This window comes from Cnephaeus nilssonii (genome assembly GCF_951640355.1).
Source record: "Cnephaeus nilssonii genome assembly, chromosome: 9".
NCBI lineage: Eukaryota > Metazoa > Chordata > Mammalia > Chiroptera > Vespertilionidae > Cnephaeus > Cnephaeus nilssonii.
In genome coordinates this window covers 39,657,126-39,678,185 of record NC_137080.1, presented here as the reverse complement: position 1 = coordinate 39,678,185, position 21,060 = coordinate 39,657,126, and the positions used below count along the sequence as shown (strand labels likewise).

General features: G+C 39.4%; 1 protein-coding gene across 7 annotated transcripts in view; it reads right to left on the bottom strand.

Annotated features, from left to right (window-relative positions):
• The window catches only part of ATG5 (autophagy related 5), a 194,588-nt gene that overhangs the window by 156,017 nt on the left and 17,511 nt on the right, over positions 1 to 21,060 (bottom strand). For 6 of the 7 annotated variants that reach the window (XM_079781132.1, XM_079781135.1, XM_079781131.1 and 3 more), the window contains exon 4: positions 12,846 to 12,924. The exons of the other annotated variant lie outside the window; for it this stretch is intronic. In XM_079781132.1, the coding sequence (XP_079637258.1) occupies positions 12,846 to 12,924 (79 nt within the window). The remainder of the gene's footprint in view (positions 1 to 12,845; positions 12,925 to 21,060) is intronic. 7 annotated transcript variants of the gene reach the window in all.

Below are 21,060 nucleotides of genomic sequence, written 5' to 3'. Positions count from 1 at the left end.
GGATAATTTAAACTTTATAATAACCCTTTAAACACTACTGTCATTGCTATTATACAGATTTTTTAAAATTAAAGCTCAGGGAGTAGATAGTCATACAGCATACAAGTGGTAGAGCTAATATTAGTCTGCCTCATAGTCCCAGCTCTTAACCACTATGCAACACCACTTCCTCCATAACACCTAAATACTTAATGATTATATTCGAATGTTATTTTACAGGAAAAGACTTTGTTCTATAAGTCTTTCAATAAAGAGTCCGATAATAATGGTAGAAAATAGCATTTAATCATAGCCTAATCGTATTACTGTATTAATAGAAAACATTCAATAACTTAAGTCGTGGAAAGCTTCTGAATAAATAAAATAAAATTCCCACATCCACTCAAGTTCTGTTGAGTCTACATCCTAAGAAGATCTGAAGCCACCCACATTCAACATTCCCAGTGCCACTTTCCAGCACAAACTAAAAATGAACCGTTCTGAAAACCTCCTAACTGGTTCCCAGGCAGTCTTACACCCTTTCATTTATACTTCACATTTGGATTCACAGTGATCTCCCTAAAATACAAATCACTCAGCTGATCTGCTACTTTTAGGATAAAATCAAACTACTAAAGCCTTCCTTTTTCTGAATGACTTACATCTCTGCTAACCAACCTCTCCAGCAAATTCTCTTATTCCCATTTCATATACTCTTCTCTTTCCCCACTCCCCCATCACACACATTCTCTACTCCAATGATCCTGAATATGTCATCTGCTCAAACATTCTTTCAGCCATACTCATTTCTGCATTTACACAATCTATTTCCTCCACCTGTAACTCTTTGTCCTTGCCTCTCTCTCTACCATTTACACGCCTGCCCTCCCCCCACGACTGCCCACCCATCCTCCTCAACCTTCAAGTTCAGTTTAGACATCATGTTCTACAGGAAGTTTCTCTTACTCCCCAAGTCTAGGTTAAGTTTTCACAAATTCCTTCTAGTTGATTCTATAATATTTATATTCTGTAAGCACCACAAGACAGAGACTATGACTGTTCTCACCTCTCTGTTCTTTTTCCATAAACTTTAAAAAAAAGTCAAATTTATTGATATGATTAAAATGCAGAAATTTTAAGTGGACAGTTAAGATGAATTTTGACACTGCATAACTATCAGCCCAAACAAGGTACAGAATCTATAATAATAAAAGCATAATATGCTAATTAGACTGACGTCCCTCGGGATGACCTGGATGAAGCCAGGGCTGCGAGGGAAGCCTGGGTCCCGGGTGCCTGTGGATAGCTGGAGGGAAGCCTGGGTCCCGAGTGCCTGCCGGCAGCCAAAGGAAAGCCCAGTTCCCAGGTGCCAGAGGGAAGCTGGTGCCAGCGACTGGAGGGAAGTCCAGGTCCCGGGTACCAGAGGGAAGCTGGTGCCGGCAGCAGGGGGAATGAAGGCCTACTCTTGCATGAATTTCATGCATCAGGCCTCTACTCTATCCTATATAATAAAACCCTAATATGCAAATCGACCGAACGACAGAATGACTGGTCTCTATGATGCGCACTGACCACCACAGGGCAGACGCTCAATGCAGGAGCTGCCCCCTGGTGGTCAGTGCGCTCCCACAGGGGGAGCGCCGCTCAGCCAGAAGCCGGGCTCACAGCTGGTGAGTGCAGCAGTGGTGGGCAGGAGCCTCTCCCACCTCCGAGGCAGTGCTAAGTAGCAACCAGAAGCCAGCTCACACCTGGCGAGTGCAGCGGCTGTGGTGGGAGCCTCTCCCACCTCCACGGCAGCGGGGATGTCTGCCTACCAGCTTAGGCCTGCTCCCCGACATTCGTGCACTTGGGGGTCCCTAAGCCGGCAGGCAGACATCCCCTGAGGGGTCCCAGACTGCGAGAAAGTAAAGGCCAGGCTGAGGGACCCCCGGCCAGTGCACGAATGTCATGCACTGGGCCTCTAGTATTACTATAACCTCTCAAAAGTTCCTTGGTGCCCTTTGCAATCAGTTCCCTCATTTCTATCCCAGCTAATGACTGATCTAATTTTTTATCATCAGAGACTAATTTTGCCTATTATATAACTGCATATAAACAGAATCATAGACTATGTAGTACTGTGTAATCTAGCATCTTCCACTTAACCTAACACTTCTGAAATTCATCTGTTACTGCGTGTATCAGTAGTTAGTTCTTTTTGTTGCCGAGTAGTATACTACTGAATGTACAACTATCTGATAATTCCCAATCTGTTAAGACATTAAGATTGTATCCAGATTTTGGTTATTACAATAACTGCTATGACATTAGTGTTCAAATCTTTTGTGCACATATTTTCAATTTTTTTGGTATATACATTTAAAACATGTTGGGTCATAGAGGAAGTTTATGTTTAATTTTATTTAAAAACTGTCAAACTGTTCTCCAAGGTGATAGTACAATTTATACTCTCACCAACAATGTATGAGTTACTCATATCCTGAAAATTGGTAGTCAATATTTTTAATTTTAGTTACACTAGAGTGTGAAGCAATATCTCATTGTGATTTTAATATAAATTTCCCTTAGGACTTAAGATGTTGAGCACCTTTTCATGTGCTAATTGGTTATTCCCATATGAACATCTATATATAAAAACAGGTAATATGCAAATTAGCCGGGCATCACGACTGCCTCAGGAGGAGGCTGCATCACGAGTGCCTCAGGAGGAGCTGCGCGCGCAGATGGGCGGGAGGGGACTGCGTGACACCCCCAGCCCCAGCGGACACACACCAGGGGTGGGAGCGTGCTCCGAGCGGCCACGGCGCAGCTGGGAGCATGCCCCCGGTGGGTGGCAGCAGCGGCCAGCTGGAGCAAAGCACCCCGGTCCCGGATGCCTGGCGGCGGCTGGAGCAAAGCAGCCCGGGTCCCAGGTGCCTGACAGTGGCAGGAGCAAAGCAGCCTGGGTCCCGGTGTGTGGCGGAGGCAGCCGGAGCAAAGCAGCCCAGGTCCTGGGTGCCAGAGGGAAGCCGGTGCCGGCAGCCAGGGGCAGGAAGGCCTAGTATTGCACGAATCTTTGTGCATCGGGCCTCTAGTAAATATATAATATTATTATACATATTATATGTTCATATATGCATATGTATGCATATATATGAACTGTCTGTTTAAGAGAAAGATATATTAAGGGACAATTAGAGCAATGTGAATTTCATGTTTATCTTTATAAATATTGTCTACAAGAAATACTAGGTGAGCACAGAAAACTCAATCCAGCTAAACCAAGCCACACAAAACAGACATATCTCAGAAACAGACTTGCTACCTCAATCCACATTATGAGCTATTCACAGGCAATGTTCTACTTTTGTCTAATTTCAGATAACCTTCCTTTCACCACAACTAACAAGCAGCAAACACAATGTTCATTCCTACAAACAAATGTCTAGGGTTTTTCAACACAAAGTACCATAATTTTTACATTTAACTATTTCTTAATTATTTAACATTTATAAAACTGTGCTTTTATTAGGTTCCTATCTTTTTTCATTTTTCACCAAAGAAGTTTTTGAGTTTTGTGCCCCTAACACATTTTCCCCATAAAGCCTTTGATTTTTAATAGCACAGTCCTTTTTAGAAGAGCAAAACCAAAACTGCCTGTGTCGACGTGATGGGGACAATTTTACCTATTTCCTGATCTTAGAGTGAAAACATTCATTGAAGCACCATTTACTATGAATTTTAGTTGTAGGCTTTTCATATTTACTGTGTCAAATTGAGAAAATACCCTTCTATTAAAAGCTTGCTAAAGCCTTTTGATAACAAATGGGAACTGAATTTCCTCAAAAGGTTTTTCTGCATCTATTTAATCCAATCATATAATATTTCTGTTTTTTTTCCATTAATGTGTTGAATTACATTGATTAATTGATATTTGAAAAGTTGAATCACCCTGATCATTCCTGGGATGATCTCAACATGGTCATGGTGCATTATCCTTTTCGTATGTTGCTGGACTCGATTTGCTAGTATTTTTATGAGAGTGTTTGCACCTACCAATATGTTCATGAGGGATTTGCTGAGCTTCTGTGATACACATTGATTTTTTTCTCCCAAATATGGAAAATTAGTAACCATTATTTTATAATTGATATAATTCATATACAATTCACTTAAAATTCACCATTTTAAGGAGTGCAATTCAGTGTTTTCAGTATATTTACAAGGTTGTGCAACCATCACTATCTAACTACATATTTTCATCACACCAGAAACCTTACATCTGTAAGCAGCCATTCCCATTCTGCCCTCTCTCCAGCTCTTGAAAACCACTAATATACTTTCTCTACAGATTTATATATTCTGAACATTTCATATATAAATCATATAATATGAAGCCTTTGTGTCTGCTTTCTTTCTCTTAAGTATGATGTTTTAAGGTTCATCTATGCTACAGTATATATCAGTACCTCACTCCTTTTCATGAACAAATTACATTCTGTTATATGAACACATTTTTTTCAGTTGATAAGCATTTGGGATGCTTCCACTTTTTGGCCACTATGACTAATGCTGCTACGAACATAATGTACCACTTTTTGGGTAGACATATGTTTTCAATTCCCTTGGGCACATAACTATTAGAGTAATTAGTGTGTCATACCACAAGTCTATGTTTAACCATTTGCAGAACTGCCAGACTGTTCTACAGAACGGCTGCATCATTTTACTTTCCCAATAGTAACATAACACGAGAGTACCAATTGGTCCACAACTGTCCAAGTTTTAAATTATAACTATCTTAGTGGGCGTGAAAAAGTAACTTAGTGGAGTCTTTTTAAAAATATTTTTAATTGACTTTTTTTAGAGAGAGAGGAAAAGAGAGGGTGAGAGAAAAACATCTATGTAAGAGCAAAGCACTGATCGGCTGCCTCCTGCAAACGCCCCCTACTGGGGATCAAGCCCACAACTTGGGCATGTGCCCTGACTATGAATCGAACCAGCAACCTTTCAGATCTTGGGACACAGCCCAACCAACTGAGCCACACTGACCAGGGCAACTGGAGTCTTTCTTTGCATTTCCCTAAAGACTATGCTGAACATCTTTTACTGTCCTTTGATGTATCATCTTTGGAGAAATCCTATCTAATAAAAGAGTAATATGCAAATTAACCACCACTCCGCTACACCCACAAGCCACACCCACCAGCCAATCAGGAGCAAATATGCAAATAAGCCCAACCAAGATGGCTACCGGCCACAGAGAGCAGGAGGGAGGCTTGGGTTTCCCTGGCAATGGAGGAAGCCAAGCTTTCCACCTGCCCTTGCCAGCCTAGGCCTCCACTCAAGGCTACAAAGTTTCAATGATAGAAGATACATAAATCCAAACAGAAATGGCGGCAACCACAGAGCTGGAAAGAGGTGATGTTCGGTTTAGGCTAGGGTTGCCCCCGGCCATGGAAGAAGTCAAGCTTTCTGCACACCCTGGCCGGCCCAGGCCTCTGCTTAAGGCTACAAAGTTTCAATTATAGAAGATTCATAATTCCAACAGAAATGACTGCTGCCACAGAGCAAGCAGGAGGCTTTGCTCTGCCTCCAGGCTACAAAGTTTCAATTGTAGAAGATAAATAAACCCCAGATACCAGGGCCTCCACTTGGGTCGCCAGGGGGCATGGCCGGCCTGCAAACCACCACAGGCCCCTCACCCAGGCCGCCTGAAGCCCCAAGGGAACCCCCACCCTGATCCGGGGCACCCTTCAGGGCAAACCAGCTGGCCCCCACCCATGCACCAGGCCTCTATCCTATCTAATAAAAGAATAATATGCAGATTGAAAATCACTCCAACACACAAGATGGCTGCCCCCATGTGGTCAAAGATCCTGCCCCCATATGGACACAAGATGACCACCACAAGATGGCCAGTAGGGGAGGGCAGTTGGGAGGGACCAGGCCTGCAAGGGAGGGCACTTGGGGGGAACCAGGCCTGCAGGGGAGGGCAGTTAGGGGTGACCAGGCCTGCAGGGGAGGGCAGATAGGGGCAAACAGGCTGGCAGGGGAGCAGTTAGGCATCAATCAGGCTGTCAGGGAGTGGTTAGGGGTTGACCAGGCTGGCAGGCAGAAGCGCTTACGGGCAATCAGGAAGGCAGGCAGGAGAGCAGTTGGGAGCCAGCAGTCCTGGATTGTGAGAGGGATGTCCGACTGCCCGTTTAGGCCCCATCCCATCGGGCCTAAACGGGCAGTCGGACATCCCTCGAGGGGTCCCAGATTGGAGAAGGTGCAGGCTGGGCTGAGGGACAACCCCCCCCCGCCCCCCGGGCATGAATTTTGTGTACCAGGCCTCTAGTCTCTATATAAATCCTTTACCCATTTTTAATTGGATATTTACTTTTTTATTATTTGAATTCAATGAGTTTTTTGTATATCCTGGATACTGGACCCTTATTAGATATGTGAGTTTGCAAATATTTTCTCCTATTCTGCGGGTTGTATTTTCACTTCCTTTGAGGCATGAAAGTTTTTCATTTTGATGAAATCCAATATATCTGTTTTTTGTTTGGTTGCTTGGCTTTAAGTGTTACATAAGATCAAAAAATTATTCATTTCATTTTTAGATTCACTTGTTGATAGATATGTATTTGTTGTCACTGTGTTGTTCATAATTTTTTATCTTTACCATTTTTTTTTTCTTCTTCCTCCTCTTAAAGAATACCCTTCAGCATTTCATATAATACTAGTTTGGTGGTGATGAACTCCTTTAGCTTTTTCTTGTCTGTGAAGCTATTTATCTCACCTTCAATTCTAAATGATAGCTTTGCTGGGTAGAGTAATCTCGGTTGTAGGTTCTTGCTATTCATCACTTTGAATATTTCTTGCCACTCCCTTCTGGCCTGCATAGTTTCTGTTGAGAAATCAGCTGACAGTCGTATGGGTACTCCCTTGTAGGTAACTAACTATTTTTCTCCTGCTGCTTTTAAGATTCTCTTTGTCTTTTGCCCTTGGCATTTTAATTATGATGTGTCCTGGTGTGGTCCTCTTTGGATTCCTCTTGTTTGGGGTTCTCTGCACTTCCTGGACTCGTAAGTCTATCTCTTTCACCAGGCGGGGGAAGTTTTCTGTCATTATTTCTTCAAATAGGTTTTCAATATCTTGCTCTCTCTCTTCTTCTGGCACACCCATAATTCAGATGTTGGTACGCTTAAAGTTGTCCCAGAGGCTCCTTACACTATCTTCATATTTTTGGATTCTTTTTTCTTTTTGCTCTTCTGGTTGGGTGTTTTTTGCTGCCTGGTGTTTTAAATCATTGATTTGATTCTCAGGATCCTCTAGTCTACTGTTGAATCCCTGTATATTATTTTTTCAGTCAGTGTATGCTTAATTTCTGACTGGTCCTTTTCCATTTTTGTGGCATTCTCACCAAGATCCTTGAAGGTCTCACTAAGTTCCTCAGAGGTTTCTAGAAGATTCCTGAGTAACTTTATAACTGTGGTTTTGAACTCTATATCCAGTAGTTTGATTTCTTCCATTTTTTTCATTTGTGACATGTTTCTGTGTCTCTGCATTTTGGCTGCTTCCCTGTGTTTGTTTCTATGTATTGGGCAGCTGCTAAGTCTCCTTGAGTTGATAGAGTGGCCTTGTGTAGTAGGTGTCCTACAGGGCCCAGTGGCTCAGCCTCCCCAGTCACCTGAGGTGGACTCTTGGTGCATCCCTTTGTGGGCTCTGTGCACAGTCTTGTTGTAATTAAGCCTTGATTGCTGTTGGTGTCACTGGGAGGAAATGACCTCCAGGCCAATTGGCTGTGGGGACCAGCTGCGACTACAGTGGGAGAGCTGCTGTGCAAGAGACACCCTTATCGGGCAGGACTTGCTTCAGTGGGGCTTTGGTGCTCACTGAGTCAGCCCCTTGAGTGTGTTACTTATGGATGTGTAGAGTTGTAATCTGGTATGGTCTCACACTGACCACTGTGTACACTGGGTACACAGGGAGGTGCAAAGTCAGCCACTGCCTGGGGCCACCCAGCAGGAGCTACAGAGAGCTCTGCAGATTCTTCCTCTTTGTGTCGGGTTTGGAAGAGCCCAGACGAGGCCCAGCTATGAAGCAAGGCAGGCTGATATTGGTGCTGGCCTTGGGCCTTTTATTGATAACTCTGGGGCTCCCTGACCCAGCTGCAGCTTGTTTGACATAATTTAGGCTGAGAAAGGACAGGCCATTCATATGCAAAAGCCGCTACGCACAGCTTGGGTGGGGTTGTAAATTGGGTAGGGTGGGGTCTCAGGGAATCTCCAGGGTGGAGCAAACAGAAATGGCTGCCAGTCAGTCCTGCACCAGGGAGATCCCAGCAGGGGAACAATGACTGCTGAGAGCACCTCCGTCTGGAAGAAAGCCACCCCCACATTACTGCCCCCATGCCAGACAGTCCAGTTTCTCCCCGTATGTGTCTGGGTCCCCCAGAGCCTCGCCCAGCACTGGAGCTCAGAGCAAGCAGGAGCTGGTAAATTCAGTTTGCGGTGACTGCCTTTTTAGAGGAGCAGCTGGGTCTCCAGCAGCCTTTGTTTCCCTGACCCCAATCCACACTGGTTTTTACAGTCTGTAGTTCTTACTGCCCGTAGGGACTTCTTTCTCCAGCTCTGGAACCCTGGGCTGGGGGTCTGGTATGGAGCTAGGACTCCTTGCTCCTCCAGGCGGCCTCCGCAGAGGCGATCTCCCTGCAGATGAAAAGAGTGGCACAGCCGAGTGCCAGACCAGCCCGTTCCACCCCTCCGCACCTCCTACCAGTCTCGATGCTCTTTCTTCTTTACCTCTCTAGCTGTAGTACTTCCACTCAGCCAGCTTTCCCGCGGTTCTGGATGATAGTTGTTCTTTATTTCAGTTGTAATTTTGATGTGGTTGTGAGAGGCAGCAAGTACAGGCATTTACCTATGCCGCCATCTTGATTCCTTCTCTTTTTTTCTTTTTTTAATAAAAAACATCCTTAGATCATAGGCCATACAAAAACAGCCACTGGGCCAGATTTAGCACACCAGACATAATTTGCCAACACTACCCTGAAGTGTGCTCCTTACTCCTACAACATGCCCTTTCTGGTGCCTCAAAATAAATGCTCTGTATGTTAACTACGTCTCTCTCTACTGTGGATGAGCTGGGATCCAACGTCATGGGACTTGTCTCACTCTTAATCTCTTCACACACACTCTGTAATAGGCCTAGAGGAATATCACCTATGCATGTGTAGCTCAGGCCTCTGCCCAGTACTCAAGGGTAACTCACACTTATACGTCTACTCCCTCTTCTTTGATACCCTGTTTAGCAAGTTCTAGTTGCTTCAGCAGCCCTCAACTCCAATCTCTCCATCCTTGGCTCAAAAGAACTTCCTTGCTCTGATTGAGTCCAACTCCCCATGACATAGTCAGGAAACTGTCCTGAAGTGTAGATGGGCTGAATGTGGGGCTCACCTTGTTTGTTCTCTTTCTCTAATGTCCAGTGCCTGAAACTGTTCTACTTCATATATTTTATACAGTTTTATAACTGTTTGTGTCTAGGGGGGAAAATTCAATCCAGTTACTCTGTCATAGCTGAAAGCAGATATTAACCTCAATAAATATTGTAAAATAAATTAATGACTAAACAAACCATATTTCATAAAATTTTATGTGTGACCTTCCATTATCCCTACATCCTGGAGTATGGGCAGGACCTGTAATCAGCATTTACCAAAAGAATGTGGCAAAGGACGTATATTACTCCTGTGATTAAGTCGCATTATATAAAACTCCAGTCTTGCTTTAGCTCTAAAGGCTCTTTTTGTTGACTCAATGAAGTAAGCTGAAATACTGGGAAAGTCTACATGGCAAGAAACTCAAGCAGCCTTTAGGAGCTGAGTGCAGCCTCTAGCTCACAGTCAACAAGAAGATCTGGCCCTCAGTCCTACAATCACAACAAAATGAATTCTGCCAGAACCTGAGAGAGCTTGGAAACAGATTCTCAAATCTCCAGGCAAGAAGGTAGCCCAGCCAACACCTTGATTGTAGTCTTGTGAGATCCTAAGAAGATCCAGGTAAGCCTGACCCAGAAAAACTGTGAGATAATGTTTGTTGTCTTAAGCTGCTACATGTGTGGTGATCTGTCACACAGCAATAGATAACTAAAATCACATGAGAGATACTATAAAACAGCCACAAATATTTAGAGCTAGGGAGTACAGCTATCAGAAGTGTGCTAAAGAACACTCAGACCTATGTCATCAATGCACAGTGGAAGAAGCTGGCATATGGTAAATTACCTGAGAAATACAGTGGCTCTTGGCCTAGCACAGTGATGGGCAACCTTTTGAGCTTGGTGTGTCAAACTTCGCCGAAAAAACTGAGCATAACTCGGGTAGTGTGTCACTTTGAGGAAAAAACATTATTTCGCAAATGTTTCATCCTCAGGAGTAGCAAATGTTTCATCCTCGGCATGTGGCCGCTGAGCGGCCGCGTGTCATCAGAAATGGCTACTCGTGTCAGTGCTGACACGCGTGCGTGTCATAGGTTCGCCATCACTGGCCTAGCAAGAAAGAACTAGTCCATCAAAAAAGGGGTGTGGTCAGTCCTATAAGTATACTTAAAGAACAAGTACCAGCCAGGACCAGTGGTAGTGCCTTCCCAAGCACTAAAAACCTAACCTTAGCACTTTGAATGGATCTTTTTACACATGAATGATTTTTTTAACATGCATTTACCATTTGTAAAATATCTGTTTACTGAGTTAATGCAGATCTTCTCCAAATGTTGACATATTTCATTACGTAAGATTTCTTAAAAATCAGATTTGTTAAAATGACTATAAACCTCATAAAAAATTCTTTTAAGAATAATAAAACTGTCAAGCTCATGGTAGCAGATACATGTTTTCCAAAATTCTAATTTTCACTTAAAAGTTCAAGTTTTGTCACTGGCAACAAATACTGTCATTTGTTTTACTTGCAATGAGAGGCTCACTTTGTTTATTTTCATGAAACTGTCTGACAAATACCCAAGTCTAAAAAACCACAGTTCGTCTATAGTTACTCTTTTAAATAAAAATTGCTGTTTCATGAAAAAAGTGGCTTGCTCAGCATGCAACTCAAATAAGGGTACAAGTGCTTTTCCTTAGGACAACACAATATTTGCCATACAGCAAAATATTTTACGTGTACTTCCCATTTCATTTCACTAGAGATTAAAATGAAATGCACTGAAAAGTCAAGATTAATAATAATTAATAATTTGTACTGCTTCAGCCAGAACAGTCAGTGTGTGGCGGTGAAGAATACTAGTAGTTTGGTGCACTGCCTTGCTTGGTGCTAAGGTGCCAATAGTTTTACCCAGCAACACTTCTGCAGATCAGTACAAATAAGTACAGTGGAAAGGACAAATAGCATCTTCATATTTATTATTAAAGAAACAGATTTGACCTCATAAATACCTTGACAAGATTTTGGAAACTCCCATGGGTTCACAGTGCCCTTTAAGAACCATTACACTATACCAATTCTAACAATTCAAAGCTTTCTCTATCATTCTTATAACACGTTGTCTCATTCCATCAATAATTACAAAGGGCTTAGTATGTAGTGCCAGGTAGATACCAAAGTGTCTGAGTGTCTTTGTGTCATTCACTCATACATCCCAAGCTCCTAGAATAGTGCCTAGCTGACACACAACAAACTCTCAATATTTGTTGAATGAATGAATAAAAGAGTAGCTATTATATATTTTAACAAATTCTAAAGTCTTTGAGAGTACATTACATACACACACACACACACACATACACACACACACACACACACATACACATACACACACACACTCGTTATTGGAATTATTTTTCAACATATAGGAAATACTTGTTAGGAAATATGGGACTTCTACTCTTACTACATTTGGAGTAATTTTATCTTCACACCATTCTAAACTTTATTATATACAGACAGTCCTTGCTTTGCATGGTACCATGGGAAGTGAAACACATGTATATCAGGAGCATTTCTTCATTCTGTATGATTCCGTGGTAACTAAAATCTTTGGTAACATGGTACTGTGCAAAGCACATTAGTGCAAACAATAGAGAAATAAATCCCAATGACTCACAAATTCAATTTCAGTAAGATGGGGAGGAAAGCACTTTAGGAAGAAACGAGTGAGCCTCCTTTGGGCAATGACTTTGAATAGGCACCTTATGGGAAAACAAACCAAACACCTAAATGACTTTTCAAACACTTAACATGCCCCTCTCTCACTATCTATTTCCATTTCTGTATCAGTGCTCAGAGATCAAATAATAGAGGTGGTTCATTCTTCAGAGGTGTTTGTGAATTGCTTGGGGGATGGGAGATGGAGAATCAGGAAAAGATGGACCAGCACTTTATAAAATACTGAGGCAAAATTAGGTTACAATAAATCTAGCCTGGTCTCTTTAAAATTATGGGAATTAATATTTCTCAAAACAGAATTAGTTCAATTCTTTAAACTTCTGTTTCCTAACCCTTCCCTCAATTCAATCAAAAAGGCCTTAAAGTTACCCAGTTTTAAGTTTTCTCCTTCCTTACCCCCATGCCCATATCCACAATGAGAATTTTGCTCTTCCTATTTGAGATGTATTTTTTAATGAATATAAATATTCCAAAATATTGTAAATTTTAAAGTGTATTTGGCTCCAACAAAGAATAGGTATTTATACATTAAATGTTTAAATGGTTCTGCCAACAGGAAGAAATTGAAAATATTTTATAGATAAACACAAACGGCAGCTTATCAATTAAAAAGTGCCATGGGAAAAGCAATAAACAACTTCACTTTTTAAAAAATTCTATTCTAAGTCTACTTACTAAGCACAAGTGGGACAAATGGGAAATGCTATTTAAACTATACCTTAAAATGTACTGTGATGTTCCAAGGAAGAGCTGAACTTGATGCAAGAAGATCAAATAGCAAACCAATTGGATAATGCCTAAAAATGAAAGAGTATATTTTAAGAAAGAGTAAATATTTAAAGTTATAACTACAACTCCAAAACAATTTTCCAGCACGTTTTAACATCAAGTATCAGGGGACTTTAGCCACATTATCACAGAGAGGTGACATTTTATACTGTTACTTGCCTGAGCAAATATGGTATAATTTTCAGGCAGCAGGTGGTTTCTCTTCTAATCATTTCATTCCCCAGGGAAGCCTCAATGTACATAATGAGATTGTGCTAAGGCATCTTTTATTAGCCAGGAGCACTATTATGTTACACTACAATAATACCTAATTATCATCCCAGTATTCATATTGGGCAACCTGTTTTATAAAGCTTATTTAAATATATTTTCAATTTTTAAAACAACTTAAAATTTTAGAAAATTCTGGGAATTAAAAAGAGCAGCTAAAAGAACATGCAATCACCTATTTTGTAGTGGTTATTAATATTATAGCATATAAATTTCCAGTCTTTTACTTATACATACACATCTAAATATAGATTAGGCTATAACCTACTTTTTCCATATAACAATATGTGAAAAAATTCTAAAATGACTGAATATTCTTTTGTAATCGAATTTCAAAGTTTAAAAAAAATTTGGATTTCCTAAATAAGAGAATGTTTCCTAATATAACCATTACTCACAGTGAACCAAATTATTTAGCAACTAGAGGCCCGGTGCACAAAAATTATGCACTGGGGGGGGGGTCCCCTCAGCCGGGTCCCCTCAGCCCAGCCTGCACCCTCTCGCAGTCCTGAGCTCTCGCAGTCCAGGACCCCTCGCTTCTTACTGGCTGCCTGCAGCAGAGGCGGGAGAGGGCCCCGCCATCACCACTGCGCTCACCAGCCGTGAGCCCGGCTTCTGGCTGAACGGCACTCCCCGTGTGGGAGCGCACTGACAACCAGGGGGCAGCTACTGCATTGAGCGTCTGCCCCCTGGTGGTCACTGTGCGTCATAGTGACCTGTCCTTCTGCCGTTCAATTGATTTGCATATTAGGGTTTTATTATATAGGACTTGAGTCCCAGTGCACGGATTCGTGCACGGGTGGGGTCCCTCAGTCTGGCCTGCACCCTCTCACAATCTGAGACCCCTCAGGGGATATAGCAGTGCCAAAGTGGTAGGCAGCTGGGGCCGGGCGCAGCTCCGCTGACACTCATCCCGGCCCTGTTGCACCTGCTGCTGCGCTCTCCAGCCATGAGCCCGGCTTCTGGCTGAGCTCACTGACCACCAGAGGGCAGCTCCTGCATTGAGCGTCTTCCCCCTGCTGGTCAGTGTGCATCATAGCGACCAGTCATTTCAGTCATTCCAGTCGTTTGATCGTAATGGTCACTTAGGCTTTTATATACACTGAGAGGCAGATTATTATGATCTCTGAACACATGATAATCTGGCCACGCAGTGTATATCCTATATAATAAAAGGCTAATATGCAAATTGTCCCCTCTACCAGGAGTTTGACCAGCAGACAGGCCGGCCAACCACCCATGTCCCCTCCCCCTGGCCAGGCTGGCCGTACCCCACCCATGCACCAATTCATGCACCGGGCCTCTAATACATATATATGTATATGTATGTATGTATATGTATGTATGTATATGTATATGTGTATATATATGTGTGTGTATACACACACACACACTGAGTGGCTAGATTATTATGCGTTCAGAGATCATAATAATCTGGACACTCAGTGTATATAGATAAGCAAAGTAATACAAACCTTGCTGATTTCAATGTACAAACCTTATTTTTTTATATCATCCTTTTAAAGAACCTAAAATAGCTTATTCAGTAAATCAAAATTAAATAATACTCCCAACAATGGCAAAAGAGGACTGCTTGGTATTACGTACAGTCCTGTTGTTTCTCATATATTAGTGAATTACTCCTAAATTTAAGAACTAAAAAGTTTGAAAATATATCTTATTTCCCTCAAAATGAGTGACCCAATACATTATCTCACCAAGATTCAAATATCAGCTAATACTATTTATGCTTCCTTATGTATACGTAATATAGTTGGGGAAAAGTCATCAGTCACTAGAGATCATATATTTATTTAGAATGAATGTCCTGCTAGTAAAATAAAACAGTGGGTAGCTTTAGTCATATGGGTTGTATTTCTTAAACTTCTCTCTATTCAAAGGTCAGCATATATTGCGAGTCTTTCACAAATAGAAATGAATACTGAAGGAAATTTTGGACTACCTAAATAATAGAATGTTTCGTTCAGGATATTCTGAAACCAGAAAAAATTCTGGCCTGAATCAAAACCTAAAATAAAAACAATTTAAAAAAAAAACAACAAAAATATTGCACTAGTGACAAATTATAGATTTTAGTCCCTTCTGGTTCCTTTCTCTGAACTCTTAAAATTGTGTAAGTTCTACATAAGGCCTTGTACTTTTACAGGTGTACCGGTTAATAATGCGGATTTTTTTCAATAGATGGAGTTACACATATGTTGATATATATGCGATTTGATATGTATGCTATTTTGTTGTATTGACAGCAGGCTTCAAAACTTCGTATGTCAAATTTTCTGAAGGTGTTAACATCACAGATATTTTTATGCTTAAAAATGTCGAATTTCATGCCACAAAAAGAGCATTTGCAGGAAGTTTTACTTCATGACTTTATTTTGAAGAAAAAGTTATCATATACTTTGGGAAGCTTATGGTGAACATGCTCCATCTCAAGATACTTATGAATGCTGGTTTAAATGCTTTAAAAACGATGATTTCGATGTGAAAGACAAAAAATGTCCAGGTCAACCGAAAAAGTTTGAAGACCAACAATTACAAGCATTATTGGATGAAGATGCGTATCAAACTCAAAAACAACTTGCAAAAGATTAAACGTTGCTCAGCAAACAATTTCTGATCATTTACAAGCAATGGGAAAGATTTTAAAGGAAGGAAAATGGGTGCCACATCAACTGAAAGAAAGTACAAATGGAAAACAGAAAAGTCACCAGTAAAATGTTGCTTCAACGGCACAAAAGAAAGTCTTTTTGCATCGAATTGTGACTGGTGATGAAAAGTGGATTTATTTTGAGAATCCCAAACGCACAAAATCAAGGGTTGATCCAGGTCAACCATCAACATCGACTGAAAGGCCAAATCACTTTGGAAAGAAGACAATGCTCTGCGTTTGGTGGGATCAGGAAGGTGTGGTGCATTATGAGCTTCTAAAACCAGGTGAAACCATTAATACTGATCACTACCGACAACAAATAATCAATTTGAACCACGCTTTGATCGTGAAACTTCCAGAATGTGCCAGAAGACACGGCAAAGTAATTTTGCTTCATGATGATGCACCATCACACACTTCGAAACCAGTTAAAGACACGTTAAAAGATCTTGCCTGGGAAGTATTAACCCACCCGCTGTATTCACCAGACCTTGCTCCTTCAGATTACCACTTGTTCCGATCAGTGGCACACGAACTTTCTGAGTAGCACTTCAAAACATATGAAGAAGTGGAAAATTGGGTCTCTGAATGGTTTGCCTCAAAACAAGAAAAGTTCTATTGGGACGGTATGCACAAATTACCTGAAAGATGGGGGAAATGTGTAGCTAGCGATGGACATTACTTTGAATAAAGCACTTTTGATGTTTCTCTTGAAATTACCGTGTTTTCTTTGATTACAAAATCCGCATTATTAACCGGTACACCTGGTACAACTGACCTTTTTTAGTCTTCAGTCTTTCTTTTCCTTTTTTTTAATAATGTTCCTCTTAGGTATCTTAGATATGTACAAATAAGTTAAGAATGAAAGTGAATATTTAAGCTAACAGGGACTATTGCTTTCCAAATTCTATGTAGTACTGCACATATAATTATAGAATCTCTTTAACAAATTAAGTAGTTGACCCATTGGATAGATTCACCAGTGGTCCCATAAAATAGCTAGCAGTGCAGTATTGTGTACATTCTCTGCCATTCACAATGAAACTGTATGCAAATTCTCAAGTTAAGTCAAATATTACTTTAAAAGCAATCAATAATGTCATATAAAATCAAATATATTTTTAAAATAAATAAAAATTATTTGGGTCAGAATACAAGTTAAACATGAAAAGACTCATAATAAATAATTGTTTACCCTCAATATTAAAATAAACATGACTGTAAGCGCACAGAATCTTGAACAAAGTAGCTATTTATGAATGCATAAATCAAAGAGCCACAAAATAGGTAATCCTCAGTTTACCACAAAGATTCCATTGCCCAGCTGGTATGCTCAGTGGTTGATTCAGGAGGTTATGAACCAGGAGGTCAAGGTGGATTCCTGGACAGTGCACATGCCCAGGTTGCGAGCTCGATCCCCAGTAGGGGGCGTGCAGGAGGCTTCTGATCAATGATTCCCTCTCATCAGTGATATTTCTCTCTCCCTCTCTGAAATCAATAAAAATATATATTTTTTAAAAATTAGGAAAAGAAAAAAGATCCAATAGACCCAATTTTAGGTTCTGAATGTCTTTTCTGAGCACCTTTATTTTAGGTTTGACACTTCATAACTTTCATTTTTCTTAAAGGTCTTACAAAAACCACACAGAAAACTTATTTAAAAAAAAAAGATGAAAACTTTATCTACTCATTTCCACAAAATTTATAAATCTATGATGTTTTATGGGATCTTGGTGATCTTGTCTTTCCTCTATCTTGAAACATTTTTCTATTTCATCATTCTTGGAATTATTTCATCATTACACTTAGCAATTATTCCCAACTAATGCTAAAAATGATAAAATAGTAAGAATTTGGAACAATAATGGCATGCCTAGAAGGATGATACAATTAAGTATCCTTTTTCCATTTTCGTAATGTGTCATCTAACATATTACATCATAGTTCAATAAAGTTTAAAAAAAGGATCAGACTCTACCTTTGGAGTCTACTTTAGCCATCACTAATACAGCTGAAAATTTAAAATGTCATTATTTTCCATTCATAATAGGAGAGAGAAGAAAATTAAGAGGAAGATGCTACACACTTGTTAGATAAATCAGAAGATTTTTGCAGAGACAAATAGCAGTACCTTAGACTTTAATGACAATGGTAAAACTGATCATTTAAAGTGAAATCTCAGACTATGAGTCTTTAGATGATATACTAGTGAGGGGTAGGGAATTTTTTTCTGAAAAGGGCCATTTAGATATCTCTAACATCATTCAAGGGCCATACAAAGTTATCAACTTAAAAAATTAGCCTGCTATATTTGGTCAAACATTTAATTAACTCACCCCTAATGCCTCGACAGAGCCAGACCAAATAATTTCATGGGCCTTATATGGCCCTCAGGCTGGATGTTCCACACCCGATAGTAAGTGAATTTTATAGAACTCAAGAACTAATAAATAAACAATATATATCTAAGGATATTATATGGCATTGTTATTCACTTAAGTCATTCAACAGAAAGGTCATTTGAATGTATGGCAACTGATGAGCAGTTCTTGCAGTCTGAGGATGTTGACCATTTCAGGTATATAAAAATTAAAAACCAGGAAAATATGCGGTGAAAATGTAAATTTGCTGTATTTAATACTTTCTAAAATTTCTGATAAAGTTGTTTACACTATTCCTTTATCCTTACTTCTCTAAATTATTTACAAAGTGATTAAATATATATATATTTTAAAATTCATTGAAGTCAAGTGGTAAATGATGCTGACTCTTCTTTCTGATATACCAAGAATTATGATGGCAACTTAAATATTATTGTTTCTAATACTTCAGATGAAGTATTAATATAAACAAGAATTCCAAAACTATAAAAACTTAAGAATAAAATAACTATCTTTTTTTAATATTTTTTTATTGATTTCAGAGAGGAAGGGAGGGGGAGAGAGAGATAGAAACATCAATGATGAGAGAGAATCATTGATCGGCTGCCTCCTGCACCCCCTCACTCCCCCACTGGGGATCGAGCCCCCAACCTGGGCATGTGCCCTTGACCGGAATCGAACCTGGGACCCTTCAGTCTCCAGGCCGACGCTCTATCTACTGAGCCAAACCAGTAGGCCATAACTACTTATTTCTATTGTAAAAGTATATGGTTCATATGTGGTTCAAAGCAGATGTTTATGTCAGAATGATTCTGATACAAGAATACTAACTCCAAAAAAATACACTATCTTAATTGATTCTAAGATTATTTCTTTTTAATGAACCTATTAATATGCAAGAAAATCTCTAAAAGAAAACAGAATTAGCAAACATTAAAGGTACTAAATTTCTCTTACAGTATAATCTGATTTACATCAGGGACTTCAAAAGTACAAACTTGCATAACTCCTCTGAACAGATATTCTAAGTAGTTTTGTCAAGAGGTTCCTAACCCACAAAATAGAAACCACATATGCTGTAACTATAAGTAAATCATAATGTAGCCATTGTTACTACTGCCAATCTAACCTAAATTAAATAGCAAAGGAAGTGGTGAGGATTTGAACCTGGGATATATATCAGAAGAGGATCCAACTAGCTAAAGGTTCAATCGATATTGCCCTAAAAAAATGGTTGCACCAGAATATTTAGTGTTACAACTATTTTCACATTTTATTCATTTTCTTTCTCTTCCTTAAACTGCTTGTTTTTTCTAAATTCAATTTTCAAAATAAATTAATATTTTCATTTTTCTTTGCATAAGGTTGTTTCTTCTTTACCCTTTCATTAGTGCTAACATACATATACACAACTAGCTCACAGCATAGCAATAATGGATATGCTCTGAAGCCAGCCAAGGGTGCTCATTCTAGTCTAAACATCTGCAGTCAGATAGCAAGCCAGTAGTCTAAAATCAGCACTGACAGGAATCTTCCCCATATACTAGAGAACTATTGTCCCACTCCATTTCACTGAAATAAATGCAGCCTGTTCATAAGCTTGCTTTTATGGAATAATAAAAAAAAAAAAGGTGTAACTCAATTTAATGATTGCAATCAATTTTGCCTTTATCCATGGCACAAACAACTGTAGACTAGCACTGTGTTTTACAGCTTTCTAAGCCTGTTCTTATGTACAAAAAAGTACAAAAATAACCAATGGACTATTGCATGTATAAAATGCTATAAGTAATCCACATTTCAAATATCTAGTTTACAGAATAATTTATAAAATTCTAAAAATTTACAATCTTAGAAAAATGATTAGAATGGAGAAGTGCCTTCATAATATTTATGATTAAGATGTTAAAGTTGTTGTGTTAAAATTTACTTTTGAAATCACCTAGGTACACTATTAAATTCTGGGTCATTCTACTACATCTATGCTTAAAATCAACATTAGTATTTGCTTCTTTATTTAATTCAAACGTTTCAATTTCTTACTTTCAACAAGTCCTGAAAATAAGTCAATTTACACAAAATAATATCCCATTAGAGAGACTTGTTTTATAGTTGACAAAAAGAGAAGCTTTTCTAAGTTTTGTATCAGAAGACCTAAAATCTAAACCAGTATTAGGGTATACTATGAAGTATTCTTCAGAAGAACTATTCTCTTAAAATAAGTAATATAAAAGTAACAAACAAATTTTGAACACTTGAGTTATGTATGGTACAAGAAACTTCACTCCTAAAAATGCAATGTTAGAGCACCCTCTGCTGACTAATCAACTCAAATCACTCTTAAAAAGAAACCCACTAATATCCTTACATTTGAGTTAGATCAGCCCTTTCCTCTTCCCAAGTGATTTTAAAAAGTTAAACAGACAAAAGACTGTAGAGGCTAAAGCATCAATCAGATAAAACCTCCTTGGAATCTCTCTACAAATCAACAACATATTAAGTACTCATTAAGTGTATGACTCTGCTCTTAAATATTCTGCTACTCTAATCTGGACAAATTAACATAAACAATTAGAAAAAATATACAGAATTGGAGAAAACAACTGACAAATAGAATATCAGCAAGTGTCGTGGAAAGAGCCCTGAACTAATAAGACTCTCAAAATCTGGTCCTACTTGCTTATTTGCACAAGTTATTTTATTTATTTTAGCTTTCTCAGTTTTCTCAATAAAAGAGACTAATTTAGATTCATCCATTCCTTAAACAAACATTGACTTAGCATATCTCACATGCTACTGCTTAAGGTACAAAGCCCCAGCTT